This window comes from Dreissena polymorpha, chromosome 15 (assembly GCF_020536995.1).
Source record: "Dreissena polymorpha isolate Duluth1 chromosome 15, UMN_Dpol_1.0, whole genome shotgun sequence".
NCBI lineage: Eukaryota > Metazoa > Mollusca > Bivalvia > Myida > Dreissenidae > Dreissena > Dreissena polymorpha.
This window is the reverse complement of record NC_068369.1, coordinates 22853579-22875064: the sequence shown is the minus strand read 5'-3', so window position 1 is coordinate 22875064 and position 21486 is coordinate 22853579. Positions and strand designations below refer to the sequence as shown.

The 21486-nt window shown below is 33.8% G+C and overlaps 1 protein-coding gene across 1 annotated transcript in view; it reads right to left on the bottom strand.

The window, feature by feature from the left end:
- Window positions 1–20831, bottom strand: part of LOC127860541 (homeobox protein php-3-like) — a 42096-nt gene extending 21265 nt beyond the window's left edge. Inside the window, exon 1 of the mRNA XM_052398648.1 lies at window positions 20345–20831. Coding sequence (XP_052254608.1) covers window positions 20345–20831 — 487 coding nt within the window. The remainder of the gene's footprint in view (window positions 1–20344) is intronic.
- Window positions 20832–21486: the final 655 nt, after the last annotated feature.

Sequence of the window (21486 nt, the reverse complement as noted above, 5' to 3'; positions counted from 1 at the left end):
TTTGTAACAATGCAAAAGGAAAAGTGGTTCACACGATTCCAACTCTTAAATTTCCATAGTTTCTTAACCCATTTATGCATAGCGTCCTGAAAAAAGGACATTGCAAACAGCGTAGACCCAGATGATATAATGCGGCGTCTCATCTGGGTCTGCGCTGTTTGCTTGAATGAATTTCTTTATGGAATATTCTAAATATAGAAATAAATATACTTGACACCCCTTATTTTGGAAATAAATTGATCCAATTTAGAAGGATGGGAGAGTCCACTGGGCATAAATGGGTTAAGACTGTAGCTCACCATCAAGCACAACCTCCGCGAAAAGATTTGACTGGAACCAGCATAGCTAGATCAAATCCTTGCCTTAATAATCAACCACGTGATGATAGCCTTGCCACGTGGTTCAATACTTTTACCGTTGTTATTTTGTCTTTTTTTAAAATTTAGCCTGAACTTATACACTATTTTCAAAATGTAAAAGAAAAGGATACTACTTTTCATAATATAATACCTGAACCGATAAAATAAATCCTACACAATCTGGTCGGATTTTCTTGTGATGGCACACTATGTGAACGACAACTTTTCGAGGAGATAACATCAAGCAGTCATCAAAGTGAGAAGTGGTTCATCCTTGTTGGGGTAATTTTAAAGAGTACTTTTGCCAAATATTTCCCATAATACATTATTTACCCAATGTTGGATTTTACTTCCGGTACCTGATCTGGCTAGACGACAACAACAATCTGTCTTCGAAATACATTGAAACATGGACGGTGACGGAATCCATACATGTACATTCGACATAAATGGCTATACGAGTCTTTTCTGTAATACCAAGGAGACACATTTAAGAACATAGTTATGTTTGACATGGTAATGGAATTTTTCACGAAAGTCACATTAATTATTGTTAATTGGACGAGAACATATCGGCGCCAGGAAGAACAAATCCTTACTTTCCACCACCGCGAATGTGTACAGCATTAGACAACCGTGGTTTTATAGGATATATAAATTGCGTAACAGTCCCCTATCGTAGATTTACTTATATCATTTGCAATTGAGATTAATAGCGGTTCGTTTGATGTAGCGCTGTAAACGCTCAAGTTAGTTATTTATTGGAGGTTAATGTGCACAGTTGCACTAGTGTGTATTGACAGCTCAAGTCAAAGATTGTAAGCTTATTACTTGTTAATTAAAGCTTCATTCTAGGCAGAATAATGGGTCAAAACGCAACATTAGCATACATGTTTTAATAAAAAATAAATCAAATGGTATGCATGCTTATAATTATATAATTATTTGTGATTAAAATGAATCCAATTTATTGGTGTATCAAGTACTCGGATATTACATTCGCCATATCCGAAATTCGATAGATCAGAATATAAACATATGTGTAAATAATAAAATTTGCACGACACGATTGCATATGAAAATTTCAGTCTACGTAAAAGAGATTTGTGCCAGATGAGTGGTCCACAATGTTTTAATCACTTTTTTACCACAAACGACAGCAAAATAGACAAAAATACATTATTTACAAATATCATTTAAGGTAACAAAAAAGCTTGCCGTTTGTAGAAATGGCAAAGGTCTCAGCCGCTATGGCAGGTGTCATTGACCACACTGCAGCTAGTTAAATTGAGATGCACCGATTGCATTTCGCGAGGTTACTACTACCAAAATAAAAACAAAATAGCCACTGAATTACTTAGTATGCACATTTCAATAGTAGTCATCAAATTCACCTATCTTTACATTTGACTGAAGCTAAATAAAAATGTTTTCCCACAATTTACAATCAATTGACCCCGAAATCCGAGCACATGTATATGTTTATAACTTTATATACCTCGACAATGTTAAAGCAATGATTCTACATAACAACGTTTACTTGCTCGCTTCTTTTTTGGCTTGAGCCAATATGAGTCGATGTCAAGCTGCCCAACATTTCTGAAGAAAAAAATCGAGAGCTTGTTAATCAATAGTTCAGTAGCACACTGACAATTGTCCTGGCCTAGTAAAAGCATGCCAAGTAACGACGGTCTGTTTCCCGCATACATCAATAATAAAAAACCAAACAATCAATATCATGTTGTTAATTATAATGGTCTTGTAGGTAACATAGTGTTGAGTTGCGTTGTTAAATCACAAGAATTATCTGTTTTCTTTGGACATTTGAGCGACATTGGTGTGTTTTATTATTTTACAATGACATGAATCTGTTTAAAATATATTCAAACATTGTCACTTTATATACTTAAGAAAAGTATTTCTTGTTTATCCACAACCTTCTGTGATGTTTCTATTATTGGCTTTAGATCAAAAACATAATTGACACGAAATGAATGATGTATTAAATTTATTTCCAAGCACATGACAAGTACCGGTGAGATTTTAATAACTGCGCGAGGAGTGCTGCACACGTGACCTCATGTCAACAAATTTCACCTGCTTTAAAATTTAATTTTCATTAAAGATACATGTAGTTGTGTCGTTTTCAGACGTTAACCTGCATTATGAACGAGATATGACGTGTCCGGTATTCGCGCACATGCCTGGTTCATTACATGTAAATAAACTGAGTTTGACAGGCGTCCAATCAAGTGAATGTTAGCCTTGAGGCATAGTGTAGTGTAGCCGGTTCCTGTATTTTTTGCCCATATAAATCGAACTTTCCTTGTTTATAAGGAGTAAACCATGTCATAAATGGTAAAAATGACCACTTCCTGTTTTAGTGTGTGGTGAATAAAATTTATGTCTCGCAATTTACTTCTTTCTTTCGTTATTTATTAGGTTATTAAATTTGAATACTTAGTCATCGATGACCACTAGTGTCCACACGTTACATGTATGATTATTGTTTTCTTAAATTGTATTCATTAAGTTTATTGGCATATCAAATTTTATTCAAGCCGAATGTATTACGGAAAAATCTGAAGCGTGCACCGAAGAATCGATGTTGAAATATGTAGAAAAGAAACACATTTATTGTCGTCTTTATGTATATAGTCCTTTTATATAGCATTTTTATTGAACAGGCATCAAAAGTAAACATCTAAAGGCGGTTGTGAAGTAGTCACTGTGGAATATACTAAATGAATAGTTGCTGATCATTTTGCAATACATAACTAAGCACTCAACTCATATCACTTATTGAATCGCATGGAAATAAAGATCGCGTATGTCCAACACCTTTCGTTTGTTGATCTGTTTTAATGAATATTACAAAAAAGTATTAAACTCATAAAACGGTATCCTTGTGACGTCTACATACCTTTCCCCAAGTGAATTGGTTAACAAGAACTAAGTGCTTATGCCTTACTTTTACTGAGGCCAGTAAATAACAGATCCCCACACAAGTAACGTTGCAAGGCTTCGAATCAAACCAATTATGTTTACTTGTGTTTGCTAGTTAAGCTCATTGGGTCATTGTCGACCTGAAATGGCTTGAAGTCACCCGGGGGTGACTAGAAGCCGATTCATGTCACCCAGGGGTGACTTCAAGCTGATTCTAGTCACCCGGTCGGCTTGAAGTCACCCCAGGGTGACATGAGTCGGCTTGAAGTCACCCCCGGGTGACTTCAAGCCATTTCAGGTCGACAATGACCCAATGAGCGCTAGTTAAAACGATTGATGGGAAATATGTAACGTTTCAAATGTATTGAACCTTGCTTTGACTAATATATTTACGTTAACATATATAATACACAATTTTTCATATAATAGTTTCCACAATAACTTATTACACTTACGTACAGTAAGGCTACATATGATGCTGGAAAATTACATACTCATCTCAAACTCATTGTTATGCAACCAAAAAAAACAGACAGGGAATAAATCCGCTGAATAGCTTTAAGGGTGAACGATATGCTATGTTTCTATTATTTTGTTCTTTAGCCTTCTTAGTTATCCTTGCTGGCAATGCTGTACACGTTTGTATAAATCAATATTTCTTTTTACAAGGGTTGCTGCTGCCTAGTAAAATAAAAGACTAATACAACATATGTTGTAAAAGTCTTAACTGAGTAGAATTCGTCAATAGATACCATGCATGTGTTGTGATGAAATATTCCCATACTATTCGACGACCTTAACGCTCGACGTGTTAGGTCGTGTATGAAGTATTGGCAGCATATCCAGTATACATTTTCACAGTCTAAACGAAGAATCGCACCGTTAGTGAATCTTTGCCATATACAAATCACGACGGGTATGCGGATACTTTGATAACAGATGGCACTTCGATACCAGATAACAACAAAAGCGAGAAGTGAGTTCTTCAGCTTTTTTGCATGTATGTACTGTTCATTTGGTTTTCAGACACGTAACATTGTTTGGTCGATTAATGGTATAGTACTTCGTATTGCGGAGTAAGAAAAATCGTGGAAAAACACAGTAGATTATAATAAAAAAGATAAAATTCCATCTATAATCATTATGAATTCGATGATCAGTACGTATTTCACCAAAATAAAAAATACTTGGAAATAAAGCAAGAACGTGCCAACTAATCGAAATAAAAGAACAATATGTCCATAAATGTTACAACATTTTAAATTTTAGTTAACTAACGTATTTGAGGAAATTCAAATGTTTTAAGAGTCGGATGCCAAATTTTCATGGACACTTGTTTTACCGATCATCCCAAAGACAATGGGGCTTCGATTTCAGATTACTCGACACTTTTTACCAGATATAACACACTATTTAGTGATCAGAAATGCAGAATTCGCTGTGGAATACTTTTTAGTGAGCAGGCAATAAATAAAAATGTATGTACTGACGTAAATTAAAAACGAATTACCGAAACATGTTCTCATCCCTTTGGAATATGATAATGATTTGGTATAAATGTGATAAACACACGTGAAACTATTCGATATGCCTAATGAGTTCAGTCTTTATGACCATAAATTTTCCAGCTTTTGAGTCACCCAACAGCTGGATCTTCGCATAGTACACAAGCTTTAACAATTTTAAATTACATTTAAAATGTAACTCATCAGACATATCGAAGATGTTAATTTAAAATTGTTTAACTTCATGTACTATGTAATTTTAATTTACATTCTTTGTAGCGAAACGGCTGATCTAAAGCATGTATAATTATGTCCTAATGAAGGTACTAAGGCCATTTACTTATATACTAGATAGCATGTCATGAAACATCACTCCGCTAAAACTGCTAAGAGCTAAATTTCAGCAGCGATGCAGGTCCGAAATTCTATTAGAACTTTTTGGCTTAATGCCATGAAATAAAAAATAGCAATAATGGTACAGGCGGTCGATTTAATCACACGATGGTTGTGTCAAAGTTGTGCATACCCGTCGTTGTTATTCATTTAAACACAAAACATTCTGCATACGAACTTGGATAAACGTGACATAATTATATAAGCATAAATTAGCATTTGAATCTTATTTAAAATTTTCATTTATAATATTAATTATATAAATTAATAGTAATAAGAATTTTGAAAACGAACAGCGCCATTTGTTATATTTCACATGTGTATGTAATTACGTTATGCATAGATTCCCCATGTGTCGCGCTTGACAATTCAAATTGATTCGTACTTCAATATGTTTGGTAAGAATAGCCATAATATACATAAATGCATTTCATGTAGAAGATAAAACTCGGTTATTAGAGTCCCCAATTTGTTGAAAGTCTCTGTTATCCGAAGTGCCCTATATCGGGAATCAAAGTATCCGCAACTTCATGAATACCACCTATTAAAACATGCTCTATCTTTGTTTATATTTCATTGAATACTATCAAAATTTCAGTATTTGAAGCACAGTGATTACCCTACAAGCTGGAAAATCAAAAACGATTTCTTGCAATATTTCTAAGTAGTATTATTTTGTTGAAATGTTTACTGTTCACCCAGTTCATGCTGTTTTTCCGACCGAATGTTCTATTTTTGGGACAAAAATCTACCATTCTTCCGTGATTTTTTTCTTTCCAATATAAAAAGGATACACCATTAATAAACTCGCCTTGTCTAAAAAACTAATATTTATGATATAACTTTAAAAAAAAACTCAGGAATTTACCTCTCGCGCGTAGCTTTTGTTGTTATCTGGTATCGAAGTGCCATCTGTTATCAAAGTATCCGCATACCCAGCGTGCAAGTACAGACTCAGTCATAAATAAAATATTGCAACGTGTATTGAAAGTAAATAAACGGTACTTTCGTTTACATTTATTTACACCAAGTAGCTTAGTATTTCCTTTATAATTATGCTGAATCTCTATTTTGGTAATTCAATTACTAATATATATAATTATTATATCGGAGTCATCAACTGGTCAAACGAATGGATTCTCATTTATTACATTTGCTCTGATCAAATGTTTAATGTCAACTATTCTGTGTAGTTTCGATCAACCTTCAATATAACGCTGTAAGCATGGGCTTTATCTCAACAAGTCAATTGCAGATTCTTGGAATGAACGTTTGGTGTGGCGTTTCAGTGCTGCGAGGTTTGGTGCTGTTCTACAGCCATGTATGCCTAGTGGACTCTCCCATCCTTCTAAATTGGATCAATTTATTTCCAAAATAAGGGATGTCTAGTATATTTATTTCTATATTTCTAATATTTCTAACCGAAATTCCTCTAAGCAAACAGAGCAGACCCTGATGAGACGCCGCATCATGCGGCGTCTCATCTGGGTCTACGCTGTTTGCCAATGCCTTTTTTTCTAGACGCAAGCCATAACCGTAATTAATTTCAGTTATACACAAACTGTTTTCATCGCTTAACCTACCACGAGGCATATACGGACACCCGATCCTTTAGTCTGATAATACAGACAATTAACAGCAATCACCACCCAGCCTTGAAATAAGTGCAGATACATCATAGCGACAAAATTGATTTTATTATGTGTCATAAAAATATGATTACCCTGGTAGCGCAAGGTATGTTTAGCCAAAGTGGTTTACTACAAAGAAAAACCTGTACACAACACAAAGTGATTCGGGGTTTCAGGAAAGTACAGTAACTATTTTTATGGCAAACAGAGACAAAATTGAACAATTTATTGCAATAATTAAAGAAAATATGCTTATTTGCTCCTTCGAAAATCTGTTTGAACATTGCACGCCTGACTCACTTAGTCATTATAACTATACACGTCAATGAGTCGGGCAATGGACCTCAGCGTTTGACTGAGGTATACTATTAAATGCTGATAATTTCATAGGAATACATTAAATAATACATTCATATCATACTATATATCCTATTAAACTAGTTCCGCGATGATGCCGGTAATATTGACCACGATGATAAGTCACACATATTTAATCAAACTGTGCTTACTTATTTTGCGGTGTTCGTCCAATTCAATAGTGCGGAAATAGTTCTTATGCTTTATGCGACTCGCATAGCTCCAGACCAGCTATTCACTTGTCTGTAGCCTTAGATTTCACTCGTGATCTCATTCGCGGATATTATTACGCTTTATATGCGGATGCAGAGGCATAGTATTGGGATCCACTGTTCGGGTACGACCTAAAGCACATATACATTCTCCTCCTTCATCGCTATGATATGATCTTTTTGGTCATATAAAATATATAGGGAGATCGTGTTAGCACAGCTAAGCGAAAACATAGCTGTGTTCGTTCAGTTACAAAGTTTGGTGCATGGAACGATTAATTTTTATTTTAAACATGCATAGTGCTTTATAACAATTCAAAATATTTCAAGAACAAAACTGTCTGTTTGAAACCTCCCTGGACGTACCATAAAGTCCTTAACTGTTCAAATGAATAATTTGGTACACAACCACGTTTACGAGTAATGTAAGAGTACACCGATTATTTATAATACTAATATAATACGTTTCAAGTGTTATTTATGAATAAATAAAGTTATATTTGCCAGTTTTCAAAGGTGTGCGTAGCACTAACCGTTTCACACCTGTAATATCTTGTTAGTAAAGTACGTGCCGTAAATATCGTACGTAGTTGAAGCTATATGTAATTTAATAACGTACTTGTAATACACTTGTACGGATTGATTAACGTCTGTTATATTTTATTTTATACGTATATTTGTCACACTGTGTTTGTTTGATATGCGCAACATAAATGGTTTATTTTGCAATACATGCAGATCTTCAAACAGTCCCCTTTAAACTTATGCAGATCAAACACCCGAATACAAGTCGTAAACGTCGTCTTTTTGAAACAAAGCAGCGTGGTTTGTAAATATTTAAATAATGAGTTTAATGGTGTATGTCACTCTCTTGTTGATTTACAGTCTTACGGCCGTGTTTATATGGGTTAATGTTGGTTTTGCCGAATATACTGATTGCAGTACCAGTATGCAAGCTATGTAGTTTCATGGTAAAATTATCCATTAGAAGTTTTGATAATCATTGATTATTTTGGCTCCCGTTTGGTGATACCTTTGATATATTCATTTTTTTACGTGTTTCGTTTTCTAAAACGTTACTTTTGTAGGATTGTGTATATTTTTGTTTATAATTTAATGAGAAAAGACCTGGAGTTAATATGAATTTTTGTGCCAAATTAATAAGAGTATATAAATAGCAAAATATTGAGGATGATTACCTCCCACAAACAAAAATACCACCTCCGTACTATGTGACAATGAGCTGTATATATGCTTAAGTCAAACTAAAGTATTCTATTCTGTTTTGCACTGTGTAAACAATTTAGAAACATGCAACATCCATTTACAAAGTAAGACATCAAAGAAATTTTGTCAAACAATCCTTTTTGATGGACACGCGGCCCCTGCCACGTGACAAAGTTAATTTTCGACAATAATCAGACGGCCTATCTGAGCAGACGGCTTTTTCGCAGCAGACAGACACTAATTGTTTCCTATTGTTGCAACATTGGGATTCTAAGATTGTTCGTCTGCCACAAAAGCGCTCTATGCTGACTCTTGGTACATCCAGAGAGTACCAAGAACAGGCGCGGATGAATTTGACAATAAATAAACAAGATCAGTGGGAATTTCAGACGATATCTCTCTGCTTCTCAGGTCGTGACTTGAAGATGGTTCTACTATTGTTTTTGTCACTAACGGGTTTTACGGCGCAGATAACACAGCAGTAAAGCCTAAATATGCTTATCAGCAGTGTAGTGGTGAAAAATCCCGTACTATTTTCGCATCGTAAGATGGTTTCATTAATTTTTATTGTCAGTAATTATTTCTGTTCTTTCGTCTGGACGCAGGCGAAGTTTTTAACATTGTTTATCTCTTATTCAAAGCACACATTCACAGTGTGTGCTAAGAAATGATTTGTAGAATTAGCGCCTACACTTATTACTGAGGAAAGTTCAATTTCGAACGCCCTTGAATCTAGATCCATGCATGCGTATATGCCTTCAAACTGTGCTTGAAATAAATCGCCAAATACTTTTGAAAATATTCTGGAAGAAATCAAAAGATTGTTCTTAAAACGGTCATATTCACTTTATTTCAAGGTTTATGTATTACATTATCAACATGAAGTGAATGACGCATAATGTATATACTATACGCTATACTGTGCTGTTATTAAATGTACTTTATATTTCAAATATATTGTTATTTGATTTCCGGATTTTTAAGCATACCATGGTATTTACTTACAATTATCTTATGTTTATATGAGCATCATACTATTCATTTATTTTACTTTAACAAAACATTGACCTTGAAAAAAAACACCAAGAGAGATCTTAGTCCCTTCCTTTTTTCTTCAGATAGATAACAAAATGTGTATTATTGTAGGACTAATATGAAGCATTTTTGTTACCGGTAACTAAAATAGTAAATTGTTTTAACGTTCTTGAACAGAAATGTATATTGTTGACAAGTTTGTGTCTTAATAACTAATCTATAATTGTGAAGCGCAATAGAACATGTAAATAATGTGTGCGCTATATGCATGCTGTGTATTTGTATATGTATATTCTTATTTGCATAATTGAACTGTCTAAAATCACTTGTTAGACATAACCTTTAGACACTTATACGTGCAATTAATGACATTTCATTGCGCGACTAGTTTAAAACAAATATCGCGTCTTGTTTTGTTAAATGTGTACATTTGTATTGTATACAAAATAACATTGACACCAGTGTGCAAGAGAGTACACATTCCATTTACCCATTTATGCCTAGCGTCTAGAAAAAAGGCCTTGGCAAACAGCGTAGACCCAGATGAGACGCCGCATTATGCGGCGTCTCATCAGGGTCTACGCTGTTTGCTTAAAGGAATTTCTGTAAGAAATATTCTAAATATAGAAAAAATATACTAGACATCCATAATTTTGGAAATAAATGGATCCAATTTAGAAGGATGGGAGAGTCCACCAGGCATAAATGGGTTAAGACAAGGTTGGACAAGACTTTTATTTCCACCACATGCACATAAGGCTGTGTAGGTGGTAGTCCGGTTATACAATTCTGTACATTTATTTAATTTACACTTCAAACTTAAAGTTAATAAAATGTGTACCACATTAAAGCCCTGGGGGGACACGTACCTGATTTTATGGCGACCGCCAATTAGCGGAAAATTGACCTCTGTGTGATACTGAAAAGTGCCCTAAGGCCGGTCATATAGATTTTCAAGATAGGTAATACGATTATATGGTCGAAGTGTTATCGCAATAGTGTCTCAAATATACAAGATCTGATATGTATAATTCGCGTTTTCTTTAAAGATCAATTAATCGTAAAATTCGATTCTTTTAATGCAAAAGTCAATAAACACGGGAAAGTGTTCCTTTGAAAACCTAATGCACATTTCAGCGAAACTCAAACTTTCTTTGTTCAGATTTAGTTTCTTAATGTTTCTTCTAACGCAGTGGGTGCTTTATGGCATAACAAATGGCTCACTTTGAATTGCTCGAAGGTTTTATGGCTTTTTAAATTAAATATTACAACTACGCGCATAAAGCTAGATGTGATAATTGTTTCCAAGCTCAAGAGAAATTCATGTAATGCTAGTTTAATATTGAAATTAAAGAAAACTGGTATGTAAGATACATGTATATTTCTACTTAAAACGTATGTTCAAATAATGATTTATATTATACAAAGATATTAAACAAAAGTTTAAGGATACGAATTTACAACAAAAAAATACCTTCCGGTATTTCCAAACTATCCGAGGCTATTTATTGAAATCTAAAAGTCATTAAAGAATTTTTAACTTTTACTTTAAAAATAGTAAAAGTTTAAATATACTACTAGATTGACACACAATTATATATATTTGACATTATTATATATTTTCACGGCAATATATCCGCAGAACAAACAAACAATGTTCAATCCAGAGTTAAATACATTACAAAAATCTACTTTGTATTCTTGAAATCAATTGATGTTACATTCAAGTGTTTTTTATTGCATTGGGCATCACGAAATATCGTGTGTACCTGTACAAAATAACTCACAATACAGCAGTTGTGATTTATATTATTGTTTTATAGTTTACTGGAATTTCACCGTGTTGCTGTTATTAACCCTTTGCATGCTGGGAAATTTATCGTCTGCTAAAATGTCGTCTGCTGAATTTGTAAAATAAGCATTTTCTTCATTTTTTTTCAAAGAATACTATCAGAATAGCAAACAGTTTGGATCCAGATGAGACGCCACGTTCTGTGGCGTCTCATCTGGATCCAAACTGTTTGCAAAGGCCTTTAAAATTCGGTTCCCGCACTGAAAGGGTTAATATATCGGCGCAGTTGGACGGGAAAATGGTGGCTCGTTTTGCTTGGAATGTTTTGAAAAGAGACGTGTTTTTGCAAGAATCTATAGATTTGGCAGGGATCATTCTCGTTAAAGAGATAAATAAAAACCAGTTTATCATTTCATATAATAATGTCTGCCTTAAACACCAGTTATGTAACAACATTAACGTTATTGGAGTTCACATTTTACTGTAAAGTGTACGTTACGCGTAATAATGTACCAAACATTATATTTTATGGTTAGGAATTACAAGCGTGAGAAATTGTAATCAATCTAGTACAAAATTTAATATTTAATTTGATTTCTATTAGACTCATAGATCGTTATTTTAAACCACATTAACTTTAACAATGTGTCACGCTACTTCGGTTTTAGCGCATTAAGCATCGCAAAATGCATTTAAGTAACGCTGATGTTTCGAGTTTGCCATAACCGAGCGCTATCTACCATTTATCTGTCTTAATGACACTTATGCGGACCATACAATGCTGAAGCAAAAATGTTGGGCTTTGGTTATATCTGAAGCCCGGCTTTAAAATGGCACATATCAATTTTGACATCTTTATATCGGTTTTTAAAACATTAAAAAAACTAAAACCAGCGTTGAAAGCGACCAGTCTACAGCATGCATCGAGCACTGTAGGGTTATTATTTTCTCAATTATCTAATAAAAATACATTTAATTTTTTTTAATGATTTAATCAACAAATATGATAGTCCCACCAGGAATAGATAGAATAGATCGTTCATTGAGAGTTTTAAGACAGAAACATGCACGGCGTTTTTCTCTGTGCTCAGTTTGTTTATTAGCAACGCCCTTTATTCTCCGAGCGTCTGAAAATAATTTTTGAGTTGTACTGGGACTTAATACAACAGATGAACCAATTTTTTATGTGAATGATTTAAACATAGATGATAAAATACATTTTCCATATTTTTTGGTCTTAAATCTCCCCAAAAGATTAACCCATTTATGCCTAGTGGACTCTCCCATACTTCTAAATTGGATCAATTTATTTCCAAAATTAGGGATGTCTAGTATATTTATTTATATTTTTAGAATACTTCTTACCGAAATTAGTTTAAGCAAACAGCGCAGACCCTGATGAGACGCCGCATCGTGCGGCGTCTCATCAAGGTCTACGCTGTTTGCCAAGGCCTTTTATCTAGACGCTAGGCATAAATGGGTTAAAATATATGGGTGATGTAAGCATCCCACTTGAAAGGTATGTATATCTGGTATATTAAGGTAAGGGTATATGTATCATCATAATTAAGTTGTTAGGGTTTTGTGATGTACTATCTGGTATATTAAGGCAAGGGTATATGCTTCATGATAATTAAGTTGTTATGGTTTTGTGCTGTACCATCTGGTATATTAAGCCAAAGGTATATGCTTCATGATAATTAAGTTGTTAGGGTTTTGTGCCGTACTATACGGTATATAAGGATAAGGGTATATGCATCCTCATAATTAAGTTGTTAGGGTTTTGTGATGTACTATTCAATAGCGTATCTGGAAATTGGTCAGTGAAGGACATCGTATTGTTTAATACGAATATAGAGTTCTCGTCAGCGGCCCAAGCTCCACTTTGTTTAATTTCACGTTTCCATCATACGACGCATGCCCGGAACGTGAAAGATCAACGATGTCTAACAGAATGCAGACGAGATATTAATACGTTCTTCTAGCATGAATAATTTAAAACAATCAAAACATTACTCAAATATCTCAACATGAACCAAAAACGTATGGGATGGATACCATTCCTTCTGTAAATTTTGGCATATTTCTTCTACTTAGTGCATATCCTCTTTGCTGCAAAAGCTACATTTGTTATATAAGCATGGATACAATATGTAAATTGGAACGAACAACGCATTATACCGCATTGCGATGAAATGATAAAATAAATGAGGATAATTGATTGAAGTGTTATGTGTGCAATTGTAAGTCTAAACGCAGGTGTACACCAAGGAAAAGTCATTTCCGAAGACTCCTGCAGCTTTCTATTGAGAACATTAGCAAAATGAATTGGGTGGCGAATCGGTATTTAACTGTGAATAGACCAGATAATGTCGGAATAATACTATTCTGCTGTAAGTCAATGTTCATTTTTTACCTCCTCCCGCAGTTATATCCGCTTAAATTAGATTAACGCGAGCTCCTGAACTTAGGACGAGTCCGCAGATGAGAAATGGAAAACATGTGAGGTACTCTTCCGCAATAATGACATAAAATAGTTCCGGAAAGTACTTTAAATGCATTGGAATTTAATCATGACGCTATAACGTAATTTACTGGTCTTAAATTTTACTTTTGGATGCAATTTATTCTTTTTATTACAGCCATCTCTCAGTTACTAATCGAAATTGCAAGCGAAAAAAACGTTGAATGTATTTCCACGTGACATTCTAAATGAGTACCTCACGCGCAGTGTCAAGCGTTAGAGTTTCCGGAAATCAATAAAGGCCCATATTATTCAAGCTAGGTCAGTAAATTGTGTTAATTTAAGTACCAAACCATGTCTCTAGATATTGGTCTAGATAATTAAATAAACACTGAAACGTTACGCGGACACTTAAACGAACAACAGGCTTCTGAGTTAACCCTTCTATGCCTAGCGTCTAGAAAAAAGGCCTTGGCAAACAGCGTAGACCCAGATGAGAAGCCGCATGATGCGGCGTCTCATCATGGTCTGCGCTGTTTGCTTAAAGGAATTTCTGTAAGAAATATTCTAAATATAGCAATAAATATACTAGACATCCCTTATTTTTGAAAAAAAATTGATCCGATTTAGACGGATGGGAGAGTCCACTAGTGATATATGGGTTAAAGTCCATAATACATTTAAAGAAACGTGTTCACTTTTACGCTGCCGTGTATACCAGAAGCGTTCCCATGAAACATACACTCACTCTATAAGCATACAAAATAAAACATCACGCGCATGTGTTAATTTAATTAATTACGATGCTAGTTGTTAATATAGATGAGACTTTAATCGATTTCTAACAATAAAAAGAAAAACAGTAACTGAAAATTCATTTTCTAATGAGAAATACACACAGGATCATAACACGAATGTCGCTCATGAATTGTTTATACCAATCCGTCTGAACGCCATGTTTGGCACATTTTGTTATAATTGAATAACCATTATGAACACGCAACTTGTGCATATGTTTCTATATATCTCACGCGTTTTTGGTGTATTTATTATTTTGGAAAAAACATTAACAAAATAATTGATATATTACTGTTGTATTAGCTGTTTAATGTACATGTGTATTTCTAGATGGTTTGGAAACTTCCAACTGGCCGAAAGTACCCAAAAACATCAACAAGTACTTAATAGCAAAAATAAAACTATAGAAACATGACGTGATATTTTTTGTAAACATTCGCCTAGACTTTAGAGACTCGAAAATGAAAGAAGTTTTTATGTCAAACGAAGAACAACCAACAGCGACGATTCTCTCTAAGGAGACAACGATAATCGTTTATTTAAATAACGAGAACAACAATATTTCAACATCGATACAATTCTAACTACATGAAGACCAAGCAGCCGAGAACAGTGGCCTAAATAGTGTCCATAGTTGTTTTTAATCGGATGAAAATATTAAATACCTATAACCCCGAAGGACAAGACCAGGTGAAGCGACGTTTAATTTTAGGATTGCACGTGCTAGATGCTCATATTAAACGAATAATAAAAGGAAAAAAAACATGGTGGCAAGAAAGTTTGAAGACGCCGTTAAACGAATACAAGAAAAGCAGGATTAACATGGTGGACTGGTAATTTATGGCATTTTCTGTTAAATTTATGCAATCACTTGGCGCTAAAAAGTATATTGGAAGAATATACCATGAAAATGAGCGCGCCTATGAAGTCTGGCAACATGACTCTCTGCTTGCTTTAGAGTTTCGACAAAGAGGCAATAAACGCAAGATTTTATGCTTAGATGTGAAATAAAGATTATGAATAAGCTTAACGTTGTCTGCGAGCAAGCTACAATTATTATGCTTAGCCCCGAGGAGGTAATAAAACCTGCCTAAAGGGCCTTGTTGAAAAAGTTTATAATGTTGCCTGCCCTATGATTTATAACCATTTTCGTATGCGGGTTTTCGTACGTTTTTTCGAACTGCAGTGCATCAAAGTAAAATTCAATGTCACGCTTGTTTACTGGGGTTTTATTCTATATATATATATATATTTTGCTGTTGTGATAATAAATCAGCGTTGATATGATTAAACGTGATTCGGAAATAAGTAATAGAACGCCGTAAAGAATTGAATACCGCAATGGAAATAAGTAATAGAACGCCGTAAAGAATTGAATACCGCAATGGAAATAAGTAATAGAACGCCGTAAAGAATTGAATACCGCAATGGAAATAAGTAATAGAACGCCGTAAAGAATTGTATCCCGCAAATAGAACGCCGTAAAGAATTGAATACTGCAATTACAATTTAGTTATCGGTTTTTGAAATTTAACATGTGTTATAGGTCGATATTATGTTAACACGAAGTCATAAAATTATTAACAATGTAATCATCACGACATAAAGATTGCAGACTTTTATTTGGAACAACATCTAAAGCCGGAGTTCGGGATTTAACATATAATAACAGGAAATGACAGGAGATAACCAAACGCAAACATAAAGAAAACATATTGTACTCAATACTATAGCTATGGACGAAAGAGTATCAACCCAGCTTCAGAACTGCATAACAAAACAATCAAATGCAACTCAACTTAATAAAGTATATTCCATTTAATGGAGAGTGCGCACGCGCAAGTGATCAGTTATACATGACTCAGAATAACACATTATCATCATCAATAGCGATCAAAAATGTCATATTTTTCTTTCCTTCATGGATTCAGTTTACACGCGCTGTTATATTGCGGCAACGTGTGTACGTTTAGGAAACGCCGATATAATTTCATTAACTGTCCATATTTTTCGAAATGATTATTAATAAAAATTTAATAGTTTCATATTCACAGGAATTTACATATTTATTGAAATAGTGTCGCTCAATAACGGGTTGTTATTCATTAAGTGGTTATTGATATGTGTATGTATTTAATTGCTTTCTGTTTAGCAAATGTACTTGCGCTACAAACGCTTCCTATTTCATTTATTTCATTTACGAACAATGTTGTTTTTTTACAGACGGCGTTAAATTTCTAATATTTTTTCACGAGTGGTTATTTGAGATTTTGCGTTAATAATTTAGATTATTTGTGATGTTTCGGCATTGCGGAAATTTGGTAATCACCAAATCGTGTATGATGTCCGTTGTTAATTTGCAAACTAAAATGATTAACTGGACATATTTACAGGAACAAAAGAATCGCTAGAAAACTCATGATTTACTGTTAAAATATAACTTGAAATAAGTTAAAGCTATTTGGTGAGAAAAATCAGTCCATGATTTAATGATGATTATATTTATGGAAATAGCATTATGTGAAACTAATTGGTATGTGATATGCTATACTACGTTGAAGGCAAAGAAGGATTTGAAGTATATACATTTACTTTTGATATAAGTAGGATTACACAAAAGAATGGTCACGTGCATCAGTCCATATTAAATGCGAAGGTATTAATTCGACTACGGCAAACAATTTAACGCAGTCTGATCGGCAAATGTCGAGATTGTCACAATATAGATACTTTATGTCAATTACATTGTATACCTTTCGTGATCGTCGTTACCCACCGGACACCGCCTGATTGCCACAAAAACCTCCTTTATTGGGCATTTATTTCTATTTGACCTCCTACTATTACACTTGATAAAATCCAGAATGACTCGCGAAAATATATGATTAATTACTCTTCCATAACCGAACGCACACTTCGCAAAGTTGTCGTGTTTTGCCTTGCAAACATATTTCGCCTGATTTTATTGTTTTACTGTCATGGTCTTTAATCCATCAACCCGGGCCTTGCGAAATGATGAAGTACAAAATACGTACCACCTAATGAGGTTTCGCTACTCTCCTATTTTTGTGTGTGTGAATTGCAGAAATAAATTAAACTCAAAACAAAAAAGTTTGCTTTCTTTAAAACTTTTTTTTTTCATTAACAGCCTTTTATCATAAATGCAGGTGAGTGCACTACTTATAAATGTACAAACATGTCAACATTTGAGCACTTTTGAGCGTTGTGTGGCCTAGACGATTGTTATCACCTTAATAAGTAAATAATTCTGTTGATGAATTAATGATCAATGCATGTAAATTAAATACTACAAAATAATTCATATCACAATTGATCAGATATACTTTGTGAAGTTATCAATACATATATTGCCGAAATTATTTTTCTGTAAAAAATAATGTAAAAAATGGCGATGATTTAATGAAAGGGTGTTTTATGCTCTATGCTTTGTTGAATAAGATTATAAGATATTAAGATATATTAACATAAACAAAATTGTATATAATATGTTTATAGAAACTGGTACGTATTTATGTATAAATGAATACATGTGCCTATTTTTTACATAAATTTGTTAAACAATAATATTATAAATTATTTATATTTGTTTATTTTTTTTTGGCAGATAATTTTAGGGAAGTTTTTTCCCAGACACTAAGCTTTTTTCGACGCATATTATACGATTACGCTATTACGATTTTTAATTCTATAAAAAGTCAAGAAAGGTAGGTTATTAACCATTAAACATATGTAACATTATCATTTAGCTTTAGGCTAATAAAATATATACCAGTTGTTATCAACATGTCCTTGATAAATAGAATGTTGAGTTGTAATTTGTCGATATGTAACTTGGTGCGAATAAAAAGTTTAAGCAATAAATTATATTTGCCCTAATGGAGAATGCTGATTTTGTAATATTTAAATGGCCGCCGCATAACAGGCGTTATGTATCAATTACGGCACATAATTGTTAGCTATAACTGAAATACAAATTTAGACTGGAAATACAAATTGTAAATCAAATTTATTTCTCGCTTTTGTGACGAAGTTATCATCGCAATACCGTAATGTTTAATATTTTTAAACGGAATGTGAAGCTTATATATTGAATTTAGACTGCATAAATTACAGATATGTATTTTATATTGGCAATATTTGATAATTTTCTTACATATAAGTATGGATGATACGTATAATTTTAATATGATAACCAGCGACATGTAAAACTTAAACCGAAAACACATAAACATTAATTTGGAAAAGGTTGACGGATTTTAAAATTTAGCAAGATAACTTTTTTTGCTGTTCAAAAAAGATAATGCATAGTAAAATAAAGTTAAACCGATATTTTTAAAATAAACATAAATATTATAAAATTACAAGTATTCGTTTATTAACGGGAAAAACAGTGTTTGAAATAAAAAAAGATAAAGTAAAGCTTTAATAATTTATGTATATCAACACATTTGAGAAAAAAAGAGATTAAATACGTGTAATGGTTATTTTATATACACGTCGCGATTAAAACCAATTAATTTTTGTAATTAAGGTAAGAAGCCTTACATTGAATAGCACAATAAAAAATACATTAATAAATTGATAAATAATAAACATAGATTATTGCAGTATTTCAGTATTTAATTCTGTTAGCAGTACATGCAAGTTTCAATGGTTAGCAGTAAACAGCGTGCACCCAAAGTAAGGTCGCTTGACATTCTTTGTGACAGGATTATTTGCTGGTCAACGTTTGTTTTCTTTACCTAATTGAAACAAGTCTAATTATCAGTCGAACGCTTCAGTCATGTCAGAAGTCAAAGCGCGTGTCCGAATATGCATTAATTGCACCTCGTGTATGTTGCTTAACAGTTTTATGAATCCATTCGTTCACTTTTATTTCTTGTTAACGTATTTAATCGTGTTATGTACAATGACAATATTTATCTATATATGAACACACATTTACAAACCATCTTGATCTAGAAAATTGTTTTAAATTAGTTATATACGCCGCCGAGATTTATATACACATTTATTTTCACCGAAACTACATATTAAGAATAACGAATTAACCCTACACAATTATTTGATAGTTTCATTGAAACTAATAGATCTAAATAATTTTAGTTCCGATTATTATATATTTATTCAAGCTTGATACAAATGTTTGCAAAATATTGTGAAAATTTAGTGACCCTCTAAAGTGTCATTATTAATATACATGTTATTTGTATAATGAAAACGGCGATGTATAATTTGCTTCGATTTTAAAATGTTTATTGTATTGCCTATTGGAAATTATGCGAATTGTCCTTAGTTTTTGTTCTGTGTGCTATATACATGTGAAAGTAACATACATGTAATATATACAACAAACCGTCAACCGTCAAACCTCAACAACAAAAGGAAGTGATTAATTGAGTTTCGACTACTGTTGTTTTTGTATTTAATTAGTTTGATGAACTGCAGCTTGAAAATGTGTTACGCTGTCTGTATGATTCATTAAGAAAGACCTACCTGATTCTAAATAAGTTGAAAATGAATAAGCATAAAAATCTGTTCGTACTATTTATATGTGTTAATTTTGCGCTTTTAATGTAATATAAATGTATCAAAGATCCCTACCTCTCTGACAGAGGGACTGGTAAGGTGACATCGTCGACATGGCCATGGAGGTCTTGTTGAAGTCCAGCGCACCTCCGAGGTCGCCTCCGGCCCACGAGTTGTTCAGCATCGGCAGCCGCTGCTGGGGGCTACTGCACGAGCACGAGAGGGCGCAGCACGAGCGCGCGTGCTCGTCCGAGCTGTCGGCGTTCCGGCAAGCGTTCTGTTTGTACAGTCCTTCGTACGAGGGCTTGGTCATGCCCTGCTCGCGCAGGTTGTTCGGGGAGCCGTCCGAGGAGGTCGAGCAGACGGATGAGCTCTGCAGCTTCCAGTCGCCACCGATGTGCTGCTTTTGAGGTTCCGGGTTGAATGGGTACATTGAAGATGACGGCGCGAAGTATCCGGACGGAAGTGAGCCATACATGTGGTAGTTACGTTCGTAATTCGCCGCCGCCGCACCGTCGGCGTACGACGGCAAATGCCAACCTCGAAACGCATACGGATTCATCGCAGTCATAGTCGTAGTGCACACATGTAGAAATCAAGAAACACCGCACTTTAAAAAAAAACTTTTTGTATAGAATATCTGTGTGAAAACGTTTGCTAATTACTTGTGAAATAAATACGAATATAACATATTTTTTATGATAAAACAAGTATCCGTTACCCGATTTAGTGTAACATTTATGCACTTTGATATATTATGTATCACAATGCATCCTTTTTTGATCGCAAAAGGTCACCATTTACTATGAAGATTCTAACTAGAAAATAAATATGTAATTTATGTTCCAGCCGTTGAATACTATCCTCTTGTACAAATCCTTGTCTGCAAGAACACTCTCTGAAATATACAAACACACCATACTGTTAACAGTATATTACAATAATTTATATTAACTGTATGCTGCGTTTAATTAAATATATTCTACGATAATTAACGTGTGTTTTAAATGCATGAACTACGCAAAAACGAACATTCAAGATTATATCTGGAATTCGCGCACATACAAAATATTCATTTGGAATCTTTAAATGTTTTTCGTGTTCACGTATTATTCTTTATGTTTCCAGGGAAATATGAAGTAAAACAACATTAAAACTGTTTCGATGTAACGTTAAGCATCATCATCGCCATGGGACCCTGTTTGTTTATGGGGCAT